At 42.1% G+C, this 19069-nt stretch overlaps 2 protein-coding genes across 4 annotated transcripts in view; both read right to left on the bottom strand.

Moving 5' to 3' along the window:
* Positions 1-922: 922 nt before the first annotated feature.
* On the bottom strand, positions 923-6520 carry cbx7a (chromobox homolog 7a). Its single transcript, XM_086288595.1, has 6 exons — positions 6160-6520; positions 5003-5046; positions 4804-4869; positions 4623-4689; positions 2622-2922; positions 923-2529 (listed from the first exon to the last, which is right to left on the bottom strand). The coding sequence occupies exons 1-6, from the start codon at positions 6226-6228 to the stop codon at positions 2003-2005; spliced, it is 1074 nt and encodes a 357-aa protein (XP_086144721.1). The 5' UTR covers positions 6229-6520; the 3' UTR covers positions 923-2002.
* Positions 6521-9859: 3339 nt separating this feature from the next.
* Positions 9860-19069, bottom strand: part of top3a (DNA topoisomerase III alpha) — a 37178-nt gene continuing 27968 nt past the window's right edge. For 2 of the 3 annotated variants that reach the window (XM_086288591.1, XM_086288590.1), the window contains exons 18-19: positions 14484-15232; positions 9861-12014 (exon numbers count right to left, since the gene is read on the bottom strand). In XM_086288591.1, coding sequence (XP_086144717.1) covers positions 11851-12014; positions 14484-15232 — 913 coding nt within the window. In that variant the 3' untranslated portion in view covers positions 9861-11850. Of the gene's footprint in view, positions 12015-14483; positions 15233-19069 lie in introns of all 3 variants that reach the window. The other variant, XM_086288589.1, reaches the window with a different exon arrangement.

The following is a 19069-nucleotide window of genomic DNA, read 5'->3' as shown; positions in this document are numbered from 1 at the left end:
TGAAATAGTAATGGAGTTAATAATGCTAAATAACGTGTATCGTAATTTTCTAAAAGTTTCTGACACTTTTAGATAACTAAATATGCCCCAAGTCAAACTGACCCAGGAACAGCGTTGCTGTACCGGAGAAATGAACATGAGGGTTAATCACCATTTGATAAGGTGTCTGGAGTGGGGATCATTTCTGTGAAAACAGGTCAGCTCATGAGCGGTTTCTCTTCGCATCATTCTGCTACAAGTTAATCTAGGTTTCATCTTTTAAAAGAAATTTCCAGAGCTGTGCAGGCTCTGACACAGTCTAATCGAACCTTCTTGTTATTGAGTTTAACCAGTGGCTTGTACCTTGTTGTGAACATTCATGAAGGCGTCTTTTGATTTCAGACTTTGACGATACACCTACCTCACCTCCTCGAGTGTCCTTGACTTGGCTGGATGTGGTCTAACATCTAACCAAGGTCTGGTCTTTCATGCTGCTTTGAGCTGCATTCATTCTCTTTTTAAGACTGTACCAACTGGTTTTTGCTCTCCGTGTAAGGCCAAAAAAACCCCAAATAAATGGTTCACTTACATGTTTTTGTGCCTTGTTCTCCAAATTTCAGTGAACAGCTACCAAATGCAACTTTTCTCTGCTTTATTTATCATGACACGACAAGGGCGTGAAACTGCTCGTCAGTTGGTTGTTAGGTTTCGATAGTGGGTTTGAAACAAATCTCTCATCACGAGGCACTAAAGCAAAACTACAACAAAGAAGGTTCATTGTCAAAAAAACAACAACAAAAAAAACCAAAAACCTTCCCAAGAAATGAATAAATAAATTTGGATACATCTGTGTTTCATGACTGGCTTCGTCATCTCTTTCAGAAAGGTAACACAGAAACATGTCTTTATACCCACCCCCTCTAAGCACACTCCAGGCGGCAGCTACTGTTGTACACATTTATTGGAAATAGAGTCAAAGTAAAAATGTATTTTTTAAGAGAGAAGACATCTTTGACATTTCATGTTTATCAGAGAGAAAGAGACTTGTTTGGACACACCGAGTGACATAAGTTAGTTTAGCTTATACGTGTGACATGCAATAAATAAAAGCGCACTACGGTCCGGCTGAATGTACACTTGCTTTCATTTGCACATTACCTACACAGCAGCTGAGTAAAACGACACCTCCTGTTTTGATATGCACAAAGGCTAGTGAAGAGAGTGGACTATCAAATGGTAATACAAAAATAGAACCAGGTAGCATTTCATACTTGAAAAATAAAGGGACAGACAAAGGGCGAACACGGCTGAGTACTTGTTTTTGTGCATCCATCCTCCTTGAAGCGCAGAACTTCATCTAAGCGACAGGCATTAATTCTCTGGCTTTGTTTTTTTGTTTTTTTTCTTGCTTTTGTGACAGAAATAAACCTCTTCAACAAAGCACAGGACAGGGCTTTGAGCATGTGTGGCACAGACTGACAGGGCATGCGGTTAGCTCTGTGCAAATACTAAAAAAAATAATTAAATGACAAAAGAAACATCTTTACAAAATCATTTGTAAGAAAGAGGAGCGACTGAAAACGGGCCCCGAGAACCGATCTGAGTGTGAGACCGATGTCTTGCTGGAAAGCACTGAGAAAAGTAGCTGCATCTGAGTAGTTATCTGAACTGCATCGTTTCAGGCTGCTGTCTCACGTGTGTCTCACTCTCGGTAAACCCAGCGGCCCCGGGGAAGAAACCAGCCAGAGACCTATTTAGTCTGCTGGATTCTTATGGATAATTTGAGCACTTTTTTAAGGGCCTCAGGCTTCCTATCACATCTAATAAATGAGCCACAATAATAAAATTACCACTCACTTTTTATGCAAAGGCAAACATTTCTTCACCAAACTCAGCGGGAAATGAATGTAGCTTTGTAAACATGTAGAGTTATCTTACATACGTGACCGTTTTACATGTACAAAATGAGTGGCAAGTCTAATTATGGTTATTCTGAGCTCTCGGTGCCACTCGTCACCCTTGTTCAGTAGCCCTTAAAGAAGCCTTCGGCCACCCTCGCTTCTTTAAACGTCACCGTCACAGAGTTTATAGTCACTTTTGTCAAGATGACGGTCTTCGGCTGATCTGCTGTTGGGGAAGCAGTCTCTGGGGCGACGATCGAATCGTCGCCTCTCGCTTCCTCCTTCCTCACCTCAGCCAGGGAGCAGACGGTAGCGGCGTCACCTGCCGTCCCCCTGCTCCCCCGAATGCTCACTATCACTGAGGTTGCATTGCTTCTCTCCGGGCCTGACTCCCAGCCCTCCTCTCCTCTGTCCGAATCTGACCTGTCACTCACAGAAACTGCATCGCCCAGTCTGGCCTCAGATGCAGAGGTGCTGTCCTTTGATTGGCTGCGCACAAGCATTGGCTTCGGTGTCGAATCGCACTCGCCCATGATGTCGATCCACGTGTGCGAGCTTACCGGCATCAGGTCACCACCCAACTTCTCCCCCACCTGCAGCTCCAGGTCATGTTGCTCGAGCAAAGCAGGTGAGCTGCACTCTGACAGGCCTGAAAAGAGATGGTGACACATCTTGTTCATTTTTAAGGGTCAAAGGTCATGGTGGGGCTACTGCGTTTTGTTATCAGCTTGACAAACCAACCATATAAACTGCCTTCACATCTCTCCCCCATGGTGCTCTCAGACTTCTCTTCTTCACTGGTGCCGCCCCAGTCCTCCTCCATGGGCTCCATCTTCTTCTTCTGCAGATGCATACGTTTGCCATCTCGCCCTCCTTTGGCCACCCTCTGCCAGCCATTCCTCCTCACCTGGCGCTGGTACATGCTGCCGTGCTCAACGTGGTCCACGTCTGTGCTCATGGAGCGGGTGAGGGAGAGGCGAATGCGGGGCGGAGGCTTCTCCGTCATCTTGTGAGCGCTGCGGAGGTCCATGGCAAAGACATTCTGGGGGAGAGCAGAGATGGTGGCAGGTCAGAAGCTGTATGACTGCGCACACAAGCAGGAAGCAAATACAGTTCTGCCTTTTGAGTTACTTACAGTGGAAACATAGGATGCATTTCATTTTTGACAGACAGCACGTGTATGGGAAATGTAGTCGTAAAGAAAATGCTGTGATATTCAGTTTACTTCTGCAGCCAACACCACTATCCAAACTGCAAACATTAGCTGTTTAGCATGTTTAACACCTTTGTTTTATTTTTGTTTTTTAGAAATGTCTTAATTCTGCAGAAATTGGTTGACAGGATGGTTTTAGCTAGGATTAGCTAGGATGGTGGAATACTAACCAAAAAATAAATACATAAATAAATAAAACAATCCTGCTGCTGTGAATACCGTATTTATAAGTACAGAAAATGTGCCAATATCTGCCATTAAAATCAGATTAAAAGATGTATATTTACAGATTTACTGCAGTTTGATACAAGTAATGGAAACAGTCATCATCTCACGAAACACCAGAACTGTTCTAAACTCGCTTCAAAAACAAGTAAATGGAGCTTAAAGGTGCAAAATGCAAATTCCAAACCAGCTATGCCCGGCTTGCCTTTTTTAAAAGTACCACCTATTTACCACAACAGGCAGCAGTGAGTTAGTGTTGCATGCATACTGTGTCGGTCCAAAGAAGGAGCACTGCACAGTGCACACAGTCTGTGACTCTGTCCAAGCGTTAATGCATGATTTTCTTTTAAGGACCCTCTCTGGTCCTCATCGTCATGGTGATATCAAGAGCTTGACTTGGCTAATTTGTGATGCTCTGATATCCACGTGTGGGACAAAGCTTGACAGCAACTCTTACAAATTGCACCTTTAACGACTGAAGTGATAATGACACAGTGAAAGCAACGACCATTCGGGGGTCACACCCCTCGCTTTAGAAACATGTCTTTTAAAAACTACTGAGGCCATTGCGCCTTGATCTCTGCTGGGGTTTTGTATCTTAGTGATTGATTATCAGCGCTAATGGGTCACTCTGTAAAGAAACTGATGTTTTAAACTGTTAAAACATCTGGACAATAATGAACTGTGAAGAAAAAACAACAAAAGTATTGTTCACAATGATACAGCATTGGGGTTTTTTTTGTTTCCTTATATTTCCAGGTGTTTATGAGAAGTAAATGTTTCAATCAAAGGGGCATTCTGGCAATGTTATACATGAAACTTACATTTGAGTACCATTCAGCTAGTAAAGCGAGCTTGAAAAATAATCCTGCTGATGTCATGGTGATGTAATTGGGGTTATTGGGCTGGAGCTTGAGATCAAGTTGCATTAGCAGCAGGGTTACAGGTCAGGCGGTTCAGGCGGCAGAAGGCAGAGTTTGTTGGGTGCTAATGGTAAGGTCTGTGATTTGACACTGAACCTAAGGCGCTCCCATCAGAGGAACTTTAGGCCAATAAGTAACTAAGAAGAAAAAAGTCCCAGGATTCCTACATCCCAAAAATTTGTAAGCTTAATGTTAAATTGATGGAATACCCCTTTAATATCTTTTTTATTTGTTTGTTGTGTGTGTGCACAAATACCAAAAGTCATCACCTGGATAAATGTGCAACTGCCTTTAAACAAACAAGCCTGGCCAGCAGTTAGGATTAATGAAGGAAGATACAACAAAGGTTTGTGAGACAAGAGGAAAGGTAAGTGTCGCTACCCGCAGGATGGGCCTCCTCGGTCTAAGACCTTTCCTGCGATAGGTCAGAGTTCTTATCTTCTCCCGGCTGGAAAAGAAGCAGACAGAGAGAGAGAGAGAGAGGTCAGAAACAAAAGCAAGAATATGAAAGTGTGACTAACAGAATGAAAGGAAAACCACAACAGTTTCTGTAATTACGCACTTCTCCTCGTAGGCCAGAACAAGGAGAGGGTCCAAAATATTGTCCTCTGGTTCCCAGGTACTGTACCTGCCAGCGCACACACACACACACCCAAGATGTCAGTCTATCTAGTATGAAGAAGCACATTCTATAAACGCTCATAAATATACACCGGATGAGGGGGATGAGGTCACTAGATGATTACTCAAGGCTTACTCACTTTTGGGGCCATCCCTGCCATTTCAATAGATACTCCACAGCACCCTGAGGAGAGACAGAGGGGTGGGGGTGGTGTACACTTAGAGATGATGCAGCACACACACAAAACACGTGCTCCAGCGCATACAGAACCAAGCTGCTGTCGCTTTAAAGTGTGGATGGGAGGGACAGAGGGAGAGTCACGAGGATTTTTACTTCTTTTTTTTTTAAAGGGGTGTTTTTGTGAGGGGTGACGTCAATGACAGCGAGGCTGAGTGGCTGCAGCTAGTCTCTCGCTGGCGATGACGTGACCGAACGTGGCTACAGCAGGTGCCGGTTTCTACGATTCTCGTGGACGTTCTAGAACAGCCCTCCGCTCGTATAGGTGGGGCCACACGTGAAGATGAGGGGAGGCGGGGGCATGTAAACAACGCGGTGCTGCGCAATTTTATCTTAAAAAAATTAAAATCTTTTTTTACTTTTTAAATTATCAGCTCGAAAATCAATGCTCGCAGTTTGTCCCAGTGAAGACGAGATAAAAACAAAACAAAACAAAACAAGAGCAGCTCCGACGTGCGCACAGTGCGCGCTTTCAGGAGAAGAACGTGTTTGTTTACAGGCTCTATTAAACTTATGCGAGAGCGCATTTCTACATTATAGTGCGCTCGTGCTGCTCAAATTATCACCCCCAAATCCCCCCACCACCCCCAACTGCAAAAAATCAATGGGCCACCACCACGAAGGAGTCAGCGACGGATTTACGCAGCGCTCACCATCTAACCGAAAATAAAGTGCGCAGCTGCCCGCATAGCTACTGGCCGTCAGACCTGTTTTCAGGTCACACACCCCCCTTCTTCTTCTTCTTCCTCCACACATTTCACTACAACTGCGTAGGCTCCTCCAAAACACGAACACGCTGCAGCAGCTGCAGCGCCAGCCGTTGCACATGAAGGTTACAGGATGCGACTCGTGCGCTAAAACAGTGTTAAAGTTTGGCGCAGTTGCATGAAAACAGATCGGTGTTGTGTCTTAGCGTAAAAGCTGGAGAAGGATTTGGGAGCGACAAAAGTGCGTAGCCAGGTTTTGTTTGTGCATGGCAACCGGAGCAGAGCGCTCCTTCAAGAGGGAAAACAAACACAGGCGATTAAGTTTTTCTGTGAGTTACGTGCTCATTCTTACCTTTCTCACCCTCTTATTTGTTATCGACTCCACTGCAAACACTTGGTCTCCAATTGAAGACAGCTCCATCGCTGATCGCTGAATCCTGAGCAGGACGCGAACTGGGTATCTATGCTTTTTCGGTTGTTGTTGTTGTTTTTGTTGGCTTTTTTGTTGTTGTTTTTGTTGGCTTTTTTGTTGTTGTTTTTTGTCGCAGTGCAAAAATTTTAATAACAGATACTATTTAAAGACGAGTATGTGTGGGGAAAACCCTCGCACTGTCACGGCGGATGCTCGCTTGTTTTTCTGCCTTCGCTTCTTCCCCTTCACGCCTGCTCCTGCTGCCTGCCTCTCTCAGTATTTAAAATCTGCGACACATCAACAGCAGCTTTAAGTCCTGCGCGCTCTCACACTGTTGCGTAGGGGCCGAGCCTCCAAGATACGTGCCCGCACCCGCGAGGCCGCGCACGCAAGTTAGACTAGAGTGCAGGAGAGGGGCAGAGGGAAAGAGATCACGAGGACAGGATTATTAAGGGTTACAGCTAGGGGAGCTGCTGCTTTTTTGCTCATGAATTATTATTGCTTTTGTCGTTCATAAGTCAAAATTTCGGGTGACTGTCTGGAATTTTCTATTAAATAACTCCATATTTAATAGATTTTTACTCAATAACGCGAAATTTCAAATTGGCTATCTCGAACTTTCGACTTATTCAGGTGTTAGAATAGCTAACACGAAATCTGAACTTACCTCTGTCTGAATTTTTTTTCTAAATTAAACATGATTTTTTTTAACATAGCTGACTATGTTAAGCTTAAAATGTGTAGCTTCCTGTAGAAACTTACTTAAATCGCGAATTTATTATATAAATAAGCATTTTTTTTTGTATTTCTACCATTTAAAAGGTGTTTAAAAACACTTAAGAATTACATTAATTTATAACCCAATTGTTGTGATTGATTCCACCCTCCATGGCCCCCCTATTGTAGAAACAGAGCTTCCATAGCATCCAGTTTTCTGAAAATGTTAAAGCCAGATTCTCAGTTTTGTTTGGCTCATCAACTTAATTTCGCATTAATGCAGAAAAAGGAGGAAGAAGGTAGGATTCTTCTGAACAAGGCTAACAAAATATTGTCAACCACCTCCACCCCCCCAGTAGCAAAGGTACACATGTAGTGTGTAGATGCTATCAATCTTTCCATCAAGCTCTGCACCAAAAAGCTAAAAAGTTCACTCACTGAAAACTACAAAGACACTATGTCAGTCTGGTCTAAGATCATAATATGACTTTTAGGGATTTATTGTTTTTTAATTTTCCCACTTTCACAAGTCCTTAGATGCACCACTGGACTCCAGCCTGAGCATGAAACAATATGAGCTCTATGTATTTTTATGTAACAGAAGTAAAGCTCAGCAAAGATCAGAATCTGCAATGGAAATGAAAGCTTCTCTCTCTCCCTCTCCCGTGGAAACGTCCACCCCTTCAACCACGTTTGATCCAAATATGGAACGAAAGAGCTAAACACTGACAGAAAGTCTTAATTTTACATCCTGAATGCTAAGCAACCTCTCTGCAGAGAGGAGAGCTGGAAATACAGCTGACTATAACTAAGATGAAGGTCTCAGCGATTAAATAATAACTGCTCATGCGATCAAGGAAAAAGAAAAAAAAGATGTTGTTTAACAGTGTGATCTCACGCACTTTTCAAACTTTATACCTGAGCATCTATTCACCCAGCCCCCAGGTGAGAACAGCTCATAAAGGTGGCACAAGTATTGTGGAAAAAGGGCCCAGAGCCAAATTCCTACTGTCTTTCATTGAGGTTGGTGTGGATCAGTTTACAGAAAAGAAAAAAAAACCTCTTTGTAACTCCACACAAACACAATTCATCCACACGGCCTGTGGTCCACGCTCTCTCTGCACCTGGAGCACTTGCATCACTTACGCATTGGGTGCCATGGCAACTGTTTCCACGGCAACAACTGAAAAGCTGGATGATGATGATGATGATGATGACACAGCAGGAGGAGTTGACAAACACTTCAAGGATGAAGAATGAGCTGAACTTGTCGACCTTTGACCTCCCAGTTTTGAGATTATATAAACATGTTAATCCAATGACACTGTTGTGTGCATGTTTAAATGTAGCCTCCGAGATATGAAGCAACAAACTGCTGTGAAAACACAGGACAGATGTGAATGTTATTACCTTACACGCACAACATACTAACAACAGACAATTTAAAAATGTCAAGTGTATTTTTCAGTCAAGAGAAGCTTGAAATGATCCAGAACTTGTAAACATGTGAAATCATCCTATTGCAGCTTGTTTCTATTGCTCATTTAGGGCGGGGCTAATCCAGCATTTGGGCGGGGCTGATTTATAGACGATATTTGCTGATATGTCAGTATCGGCATTTGTAACGGCTAAAAATGCAGAATGAAAACATAACGGCGAGATGAGAGACACACCTTTCACCGTGTTATGAGTGTTGGATTGTGTTCACCACGTGTTTGGACCTAAAGCTACAAAGAACAACCTGCTGATCTGAGCAGAGTCAGGCAGACTAAACAAGTAATCTGTGACTTGTTGTGATGATAAAAGACGATTATTTTAAAGTTTTGTTGTCATGTTATTTTAGTGAAGACTCACAAATAACAGCACTGTTATGCTGGAATGTGTTTAGGTTTTGAGTGCCTGAAAGATAATAAAAAAAAACCCGTCTGAAATTGGCCACACTTTACTTATTTAACACAACATCAATGGAAAGCATTTTAAAAAGTAGCTGTAACATATTGTAACAACCTGATGAGATTGTGAAAAGTGGTTATGAGAAGTTTGCAGGAGTATGAAATGCAGTAATTTACAGTGACCTTATTAAGCATTAATAAACTGTTAAGAACTGAAAGGTTATCAGATTATATGGTTACATGAAGAGTGACAGAAATATTAACACGTTTTAACATTTAGAATTAATTCCGTACTCACTGTTTACTTAAAACAAAGATCATTTACTGGTCCAAACAGCAGAGAATATACATCCTCATCCTTTGATTTAAGAACTACTGCATGATCACCATCATTATAAGAACCAAAGTCAGTCACCCCAGTTTATATTGACTGGGAGCATGAAAGCTAGATTGTGATTAGATTAATATCTTTACCATGACTCAGTGTTTTAATTATTACTTCCTTCCCTGGTCAGTGGCTGTGCCTTAAAAACTTTCAATTTTTAGCTGCACACACAATTTAAAAATTTAAATCTACGCCAAGATGCCCCTGATGATATAATGATGACCTCACTGAAGCTATTCTGTCAGAGTTTTTTGAGCAGAAGAACTTGTAAAAGTGGCAGAGTGCCCTTTTAATCTGATTTTGTGCAGTGAGTATTTCCACACGGGCGCTTTAATAACCAGCAGTGAGTTTGCACAGAGCGCTGTGGTGTTTTAGTTCCGGTAAAGTCCATAAAGCTCTGGTGATCTGACCGCCTGTTCTTTATGGTCCTATAGGGAAGAGTACACCTATCAGTCTGAAATACGGGATAAATGCGCCTCTTTTCCCGTAAGTAGGAGGTCATTCCTGCAATTCAGAGAAGAGATACGGCGGTCACATGACTCGTTATCTGCCCGGATACTACTGTAGCGGATTTGGGAGTCGGGATGGAGCGGCAAACACAACACGGCAGGACGGATCAAAGCGCTCGCTCCCACCCACATGTTATGACTCACATATGAGTCACCAAACGTGCCAGTAAAATCAGGGCTGCTTCACTGGAATACGACCAGCGAAAAACATTAGTGTAACTTACAGCCCAGTACCGGGAATCCACGGGTTTATTTCTCCTGTCCTACACCCGCAAGGGGTGCATTTCAAGGGAACAAAGGCAAAAGGCATTTATGGGAAGACGGAACCGGTCAGACTTTTCCCTGGAACACAAAACTGCACAACTTTAGGAGAAAGAACTTGTTTACGCTCAGCATTTGGTTTTAAATAGGCCTATGGGTGTGCGTTTCTGTAGTCGGGCCTTGTGGTGGAAAGATTGCAAAGTTGCAGAGAAATTTTGACTACGTCTGTGTACTCGAGTGTTTTTGCACACTACGGTTCATCCCGTGAAAAATCACGGAGTGATTTGAAAGAAGTCATGCAAATCTTACCTTCAGACTATTACGCAACATACAGTCTGAGCTACAGGCCTTAGTATGGCTATATTATCAAAAATAACTGTATGAAATATGCTCGCACTCCCTCTGTGTTACAATTATTTTTTTAACACAGAAAGACTATATTTTATTTTATTAATACACAAAAAACTCACAAACATGAAGCAAGTGCAACAGAAATATATAAAAGCAAAGACGTAGTCATTTATATAATCATTAATGAAAAATGTGCTTGGTACAAACTGAATGTGACTGCATTAAATTAAAGGTGCACTTTCACGGGCTCAAAATTATTGGGGGTAAAAAAAAAAAAAAAAAAAAAAGCACATTCATTACAATTATGAGATCCTTTAATGTACCTGTAAAAGTCTTCATGAAGGAAAGATTTTGCATGGCTTCATAAGTGTTATTGGATATGAAAGTTACATACTGAGAGATGTTGTGGGGAACTTTTTTTAGATTTGGTTGACTCTATTCCTACTTTACTTATGCATCGGAGTATTTCAGGCCAGAGCAAGTCTGTTTTCATTCATGCATGCTCTGCTTAGTCATAAATTTTGTTTCGTTTCCAAAGTAGGGCCGACTGAAAGTTTAAGACTCAAAACCAAAAGTAAATGAACAAAGAGAAGCAAACAACAGACTCAAAATAAAAGCAAAAGCTAAAGCTAATGGAAAACCCCGAACACTCCAAGCGAAACCAAAAGTTCCCTCTGTCATGACTGCAGAGATTCAATGTACTATAAAATGTTAAAATGAGTTTATTAACTTTTATCAGTGCGAACATCAGATGACCAGTCCAACCTTTGCAGTGTAAAAACAATTTTTTTCCCCCGCCTTTTTCTTCCACCTCCATAAATCGATACATGAAAATATTCAGATATCAATACATTTGGCCGATTAGTCTTGACCGGCATGCACGCCGTCTTTTAAAATGAAGTTCATTTGTCAGAGATGGCGTTGCTCCTGAGTCAGAAATATACAGGATTTTAGTTAGGATTTCGAGATTGTAAAAAGCAGAAAAAGACAGTGGAGTGGAGGATCGGTTGATCCAAGGCCATGTGAGCAAATTTTCAATAACTTGCTAAGCGCTTTCAGGTTGCTGTGGTTACAAACGCGAGTAATAAAACTAGTTCAGCACTTCAGCGTTTGTCTCAGAGTTTATTTTATGTGTGCTCTCCAGCATACATGGATCGTGTACAGTTCTGATTGGTTTGTTTTACACTTCAATATTAGCTTGACCTTATTTGTCCTCCCAAGCCCCACAGAAGAGTCGCTCATCTGGAACTGATCTGAGTACAGCTGAGGCATCGGTGCTGAGTGAAAACAAAAAGAAAAGCTGCAGTTTATGCTGCTGTTGGGCACTTCTGGTATTGGTTTGGCCAACACATGTGGGTGGAACACTTTCTGTTTTGCACACACTTATCCTGTTGACCCAGTTGCTTTGCAGATGCCCCACTCTATGTATAGTCCAAGTTGTTTAAAATTTAAAACTGAAGTCACAGACTTCATTAACTCTGCCCAATTATGGGGTGGCTTCAGTCACAGACAGCGGTCATCGCTGAGGACAGGTGACTCGGGTGTGTCCTGGCATGTGGCAGATGCCACAGGTGCGAGGTTTCTTAGCAGCAGGGGGTCTGTTAGCACTCGGACCTCCCATCATCTTCCTTCCCTTCCTCCCGCCGTCTCCATCACTATAAAATCCACCACCAAAACCACCTGACACGGGGAAACAGAGATCAGAGTTAAAAGAGTCAAAGTTACCAGTTATAGCATAGAAAGTACCAAAGAATTTTTTTCAGCATGTTGGGACTGCAGGTACATGTCATGTTGATGCCTCAAGGTCTCTGTGTTCGTGAGTTGTGACAGTACTTTCTTTTTTACCATCAAATGGTGAGCATAATATCCTTTTTTTTCTTAAACAAACATAATGTGCTTTGTAGAACTTTTGTAGAATTTTACAGCCAAATCACTGCAGTCAAGGTCCACTAAAACTCAATAGCATACACTGCAAATGCCTGTCTATAATACATTTATAATGTCAAGTACGCTTGCTTTTACTGAGATGACTCATCTTTTCAGAGAATCTATTAGAAAGTCTTGTATTGCTTGGTCTGAAAACCTGAATATGTCCACAAAGAATATAAAAGGTGGACGTAGTAACTGGAATGTGACAGAGCGCATCCAGGAAATTTTGTAGATCAAGTGAGCAGTTTGGCAGTTTTTCCATCTACTTCTGTACTCAGACTTCCTTCTGCCACCGAATGAGTCAGTCCCTGCTGGCCAGTAGAAGCACTACAGGTTTAATGAATGCACTTTGACTCTGGGTTCAATCTGAGACCTGAAAACTATGCCCATCCTTTTTATCCTAGACAGATAAGACCAGATAATTAAGATTAAGATGAAGATTAAAAAATTTCAGCTGGTAAACTAAAAGTCTTCATGCCAAGTTTTGATGGCGTGTAACAATAAAGAACACCGACTGGATTTCCCTAAGTATCCTGTCAATACTTTATTGGTCCATACTTTATTAGTATACATTATCACTTCTTGCATCAGTTTTATGATTTGTTGTTGATAATGTTTCGCTGTGTGTTACTTTCTTATCACATGTGAACTCTCGCTGCAGTATGAATAAAGAAATTTGGACCTGATAATAACGGTGTGTTTTGAAGGGTGACTATGCTTAATCAAACCACACTGCTTCAGTTATTACAGATAAAGCTTTAATTGGTTCATGTGGGCATCTACAGAGCCAAGGTTATTAAAAAAACACTTCTGTATTTATTTACAAGTATTAGAGCCCGATCAATATAGGATTTTTAATATCGATACCGATATTTTGGTTACTTAATCATCTGATATTTTGGCTGATATTACTTTTTAGCCACACCAAACACAAAGAGAGATCCCTGACATTTGTTATGTGTAGTTATTCAATACACTGTTGAGGTACCTAAGATAACAAGCAGTTTAAGAAACTGCAAGTGGATTTGCAAAGTGCACGTGGTCGACAAACTGTGCAACGTCAACACTAATAACGTGGCTGAAGGGTGCTTCTCCTGCCTCGTCTTTATTTCTTTAATTTACATTTATTGACTGTTATAATTGTCAAGAACGACATAATAGTGCATAGTTAATATCAGCCTGCAGATGAATCAGTCAGGCTCTAACATTTGTCTCGTAATATGGTCATATTAGAGACATTTTGAATTTGTTGTTTACAAACATCTGCCAATGTCAACCATGTGACTTAACCCAGTGAAAGTGGGTACACCAGTATAAGATCAGTGTCTATGCGCTGCGAAGATCAGCTTCCAAAACATAAGTCAAACTAGTTTTCTATTTTTAGGCTGTATTTATGTTTTGGAAAAAAGATACGTGTAGTTTGTAGATGCTATCCATATGAGACCAACTTGTTGATAAAGGTTCACAGTGAAGGCAAAACACAATCTGAAAATGAGCTCATCCTCATGTTGTCCTTGTGACTCACTCGTTCCTACGCATAATATGTGTTTCAGGTGAAGCCAATACAAAGGCAGTATATCCGCAGCGCATCCACGTCAAAGCCCAGGCTCAATAGCAATGACCTCAATAGAGCTGGTGACTCCATACGTTGTAACAATAAAGCAGTTCTGTTAGGAAGTTTGTGACGAGATTTCCCTGAAAATCAAGCAGCTGCTAGAAACACTTGTTCAACTATTTGTCCTGCCAGGAATGTGTTTGTCCATACTTGTTAAAGGAAATAAAGATGAGAATTAATTTTATGCCCATTTAACAAAGTAATCTAACTAATTACATACTTTTCCTTTTCACTACCTGAGCCAAAGAAGTTACGTGATTGGTTCAGACTGTTTGTTTTTTCTGTCTGCCTGTTTGTTAAACGAATGACTCAAAAGGTTGTGGAAAGATTTGCATTTTTATCAGAGGCGGGGCCTAACTCATGTGTAAGTGACTGATGACTATGAGTCACTGTGTATGGATCCAGGAATTTTAGGAAGCATTCTTCACTGTTTTGTGTGTAATGTGCATCATATCTTCACAAATGCATATTGAATTGAAGTAAGAGATAACAGTGACACAGCTCGTGCATGTGTAGAGGGAATTTTCAGCCCTGTTGGAGGTATGTGGTCTGACATTGGATTATGATTAGGAGCTCAGAGGAGGATTTGTGTGTGAGAGCCCCACCTGGTGGAGGTACGTTCTCATCAGCCCACTGAAAGAAGCCACACTGCTGCTCTCTTGGCTTCCCACAGGTGTGGAACATGCGACCCTTGTTTGGACCGTCCTTCTGCACCGTTCGCGTCACGGCTGCCTCGTTGCAGTTGCACATCACCTGTTCCAAATGTCCTGGTGCACCCGCTTCCTGCCCTCTGCTTCCTTCAGATGTGTTTCTGAATCCCAGAGATGGCCTAGGAGGCTGGGAAGTCCCCGGTGCTGGCGGTGGCAGCCCTCGATTCTGTGGCGCCCCCTGCTGACTTGGTTGATCTGCCCAAAGAAAGAAGTTGCAGCTCCCGGCGTTGCACTTGTAAAACTGCCGGCCTTGATTAGGGCCGTCTTTGCGCACAGTCAGGAGGAGTGCATCCTGACCACAGTTGCACACGATCGCGTCACTGCTGGCGTTTATACTCATACTGCGGCCACCTGGTGGAGATGTCGGCTGTGGGGTCCAGGAGGGCACAGGCGGGAGAGAATGGCGAGGATTAGAGATTCGGGTTCTGGACGGATCAGGTCTGGGTGGCCTTGGAGGTGGAGGATGAGGGTCATCTCCTCTTCCACCCCCTCCTCCAACTCCTGCACCACCACCACCTCCCCCTGGTCTGAGATATTTCAGGTCCAGCACTTCTCGGAGGATCTCGTCACAGCCACCGATGCAGCCGACAAACTCCAGAGGCATCATGGGAGGAAGGCTACCCCTGCGGAACTTGAACTTCAACCTGAAGAAGGGAGGACACACAGGAGGCAACCTCAGTATGCACATCTAATAAATGAGCTGTGCTGTGTGGCAATCCATCACTTATTTAACATCCAAAGAGAGTAAGTCACTCTAAATGAGTCAAGTAAGCTACGGGTAAGCTCAGTCCTCTTAGCTTGCTTGACTCATTCAGAGTGGGCAATTTTAGTACAATCAACACAATCAGAATCAAATACCTCAGGTAATTTCAATTATTATACTATTTGTTCAGCAGGCCGACTGTTTCCACCCACAAAAGTCAAGTGGGTATGTGATGGCTGTGGTGTGGAGTATTAAGATTTCACAGTTCACTGTTAAAAAAAATCCTCCTGCATAACGTTATTGCAGAAAAGATTCTTAAACACATTCTTGACATAAATAGTTATATTACGGCAGAGGAGGGCAGAAGGCTGGTGGCGCTGACTGGTTGGGACCTTTCTGGATTGGGATCTTCTCCCTGCACCTGTGTGAGTTTTCTTCAGATAGTCCGACTGACTCGTGACCCTGCCTCTCGCTCTGTCGCTGACAGGCTCCAGTTCACCACACTCTTGTGGATCTGCACATGTGCTGCAGAAACACCATGAAGCTAAGACATCAATGATGACAAATTTCTAAAAAACAAAAAACCCAAGCTTTGCTTTCTGCACTTTTTTCTAAAAAAATGTTTTCTATTAATTATTATTGGTCAATATTTGTGCCAATACCAACATGTATTTGACACTCCAGCATGGCCCCATGAATGGATCTATCAGCTTGCTAATCCACCCCTTTGATGCAGAATGACGATCATCATTGTTTGGCATAAAGTATGTAGAGATATGAATAAACTCTAGAAGATGAATCCTAATTACTTAAATATTTCCACTGACAATGAGGTTCATTCTGTTGTTCTGTGCTCGGCTGTGACTAAAAGACATTAGAAGGAAACGCTTAAAACCCCCACACACATCTGGATGTCTTAAGGTACAGGGTTTCCAACATGATATAATTGGCTCAGTGGTAACGACGTGTGAGTCACTTTTGCGCTTCTGCATGGACATTTGATTAATATGTGCTTCACTGGCGTAATTAAATTTGATCCACAGAGACGATTTATCAGTGAACCAAAGGCATATCATATAGAAGTTTAATTCCATGCAGTGACATTTTCTGTCACCCTCTGTCAATTTTAGTGGCTGTAGGTAACTGAAATTACCAGTAACTCAGGAGTATACACCATGACTTATGACTGAAATGTAATAAAATATATATTCTCATAGAAAACTGTGTGAAGCACTGAGGACAAACAGTCCACCATAAAGTGGCTTTTTCAAAAATCTGTACATAAGAAAAGTTGGTAAAACAGGGCAAGTTGCCGTGGCAACAAGTGAGGCGGTAGCACCAAGCAACAGTCTACTCCTGCGCACATCTGCATTTATCAGCATATGAAGTTATCCAACAAGCTGCACAGTGATATCTGATTTAAAAAAAAAAAAAAAAACTACATCGCTGACATTGTTCTGGAGAGAGGGCTGGAGCTCAACTTTGAGCTCGCCACCAGATTGGTTGCCATGGTAACAGATGCTGGTGTGGAGCACTTTGGCTCACTGCGAGTGAGCGTGCCCTATATTTGGACTGAGCTGAGCCACGTGCTCGTAGGGTTAACGCCTACTTGTGTAAACAAGATTTGGAGAAATTTCTCGAGAGCGTCAGGGCCGTCGCTGTTTGTTTGCCTGAGAGGGTAGCATAAGGCACGGAGGGAGTTTAGCACTGACGTGACCACTGAAAAAATAAATAAATACATGTTTTTTTTCAGTTAATGTGTGAGTTAAGTCTCTGTTGTGCTGAGAGGACGAATCTTTTACAAAAGCACTCATAACTTAGACATCCCTCCCTAAATCAGTCAAGTACAAAGCACCTTCAAAAATCATGCGTTCTGAAATATAGTTAGCAAAACAACACGTGAACATAAGGGCTCTGGCTTAATCGTGTTACTGTGCCTTATGCCTGTGATGAAAGAACATTCAACACCAGTTACAGGTGCCAGTTACCAAAAACACAACACTCAAACACATGCAGAAAGCTGGACTGCTCCTGCATGATTCGAGAACGTGTTAATTTCAGTGAGAAACCGAAACCGAAATGATCGTCCAGGTCTGATGGAGACCTCAGAGCTGGATTATATGGAGCAATTTAAATGAGTTAAAGACAACAGGAAAGCCATGAAGCAGTTGCTGATTAAAAAGCATCACTGAGCACAGCGTGTGAGCACTCTAACAGAGAGACGTGAAGCATTGCAAATGTTTCTGCACATTTCTGCAAATGACCGAGTGTCCAGAGTTTGACCAGTTACTGGTTGAATACGTCTTTGTGATTAAAACTGATCACCTTCTATCAGTTGAGTAGTTTTGACTTCTAAAATATGTTCAAACTATTTCATTGTGTAAGTCAGCACATGCAGAACAATTCATCTAACTGTCAAAGTCTGCAAAGGCCACATGTCACTAACTGAGCTGAGATACATCTACCTGTAGTACAGTCTGCTTACAGACTGGTACTTATACGGTGCTTTTCTATATTATCTGAGCACTCAAAGCACCTTTTCCTAGAAGCCTCATTCACCTAGTCACACAAGGTTTGTTCAATGCACTTTGGAGTTCATTATCTTGTCCAAGCACACTTCCGCATGTGGACTGGAGGAGCCGGGGGTTGAGCACCGACCTGCTGATTAGCAGACTCTACAGACTCTCCTGAGCAAAAACTGCTTAAAGTCTGGTTAACTGATTTAGTTCCTCTTCAAACTTGATTTTTATTAAATAGTGGAGCGTTTCTCACACCGGGCCTCTGGTGTCCAGTTAGCTTGTAAGTCTAAGTCATGAGGCTGGATTTGTAAAACATTTTTATATAGCTCGAGAGCAGCTCAGGAGGATCTGAGTAGTGCAGCAAAGAGAAAACAACAGAACATCAGTGCAAATACTTTACAGCATATGGTTCTTTGGTATTTCCACTGTTAAGCTGGAAGATAGCGTGTTACTGGGAAATCTACACCATAGCTACGTCATACACGCAAACCTCTCTGAAAATCTACACTTTAACCGTATGCCTGATGTGTACCTCCCTAGAAATGCAACAACACGTCGTGGTGACACAGCGTGCATCTGCACTGACTGGTCTGTTCAGTAACAGTTCCTCCTGTACATTTCCAGCTACCCTTTGTTGCAGCAGTTTTTGAATTTATCAGTGAGAGAATAACAACCATTGTACTTATATTGATGCTAATAATGCCAATAATAGATATATAATGACTCACACATGTCAGTAAATTCCTAAAAGAATGGACGTGAGGAAATGTACAAAGAAGTGGAAAAACAGAAGTGAAAAATTTTGTCCCTGACAAAAAAACAAAACTGACCAAAACAAAGAGAGGTGGGGGGGACAGGAAAGAAAAAAGCCCCTGCATTTCTATCGACTATAACAGCAGGTCACTAACACAGGGTAATTAACACATAATGCACCAGCATAAGTGCAAGTGTGAATAGGTTATGTGGCCCCCTGTAGCACAGACCCTGACAAAAGTCTAAATCAGCAGGCATGATTTAGGGAGATGATTTAGGTTGAGACTCTTTTCTGCGTGACGCTAGGGGACGTTTACCGAATCCTAAAACAGTTTTGTAACTGTAAGAGTCTTTTGGAAATCTGAGGCCAGAGTACATACTTTACATGTTATATGTTATTAAGAGTCTACATGTTTTTGTTCTGTACATATTCAGATTTTTTCTGCGTTGTACTGTATTGTGTGATCGTTGCAGGGAAGGTCGCTGCTCTTTAAATCAGCATTTGA

The sequence above is a fragment of the Aulonocara sp. 'chitande type north' Nkhata Bay genome, linkage group LG4 (assembly GCF_057382095.1).
Source record: "Aulonocara sp. 'chitande type north' Nkhata Bay isolate Kocher_YH1m ecotype deep benthic linkage group LG4, A_spYH_male_GT1.1, whole genome shotgun sequence".
Taxonomy (NCBI): Eukaryota; Metazoa; Chordata; class Actinopteri; order Cichliformes; family Cichlidae; genus Aulonocara; species Aulonocara sp. 'chitande type north' Nkhata Bay.
Note: the sequence above shows the minus strand (reverse complement) of the source record. Positions and strands in the feature narration are given on the sequence as shown.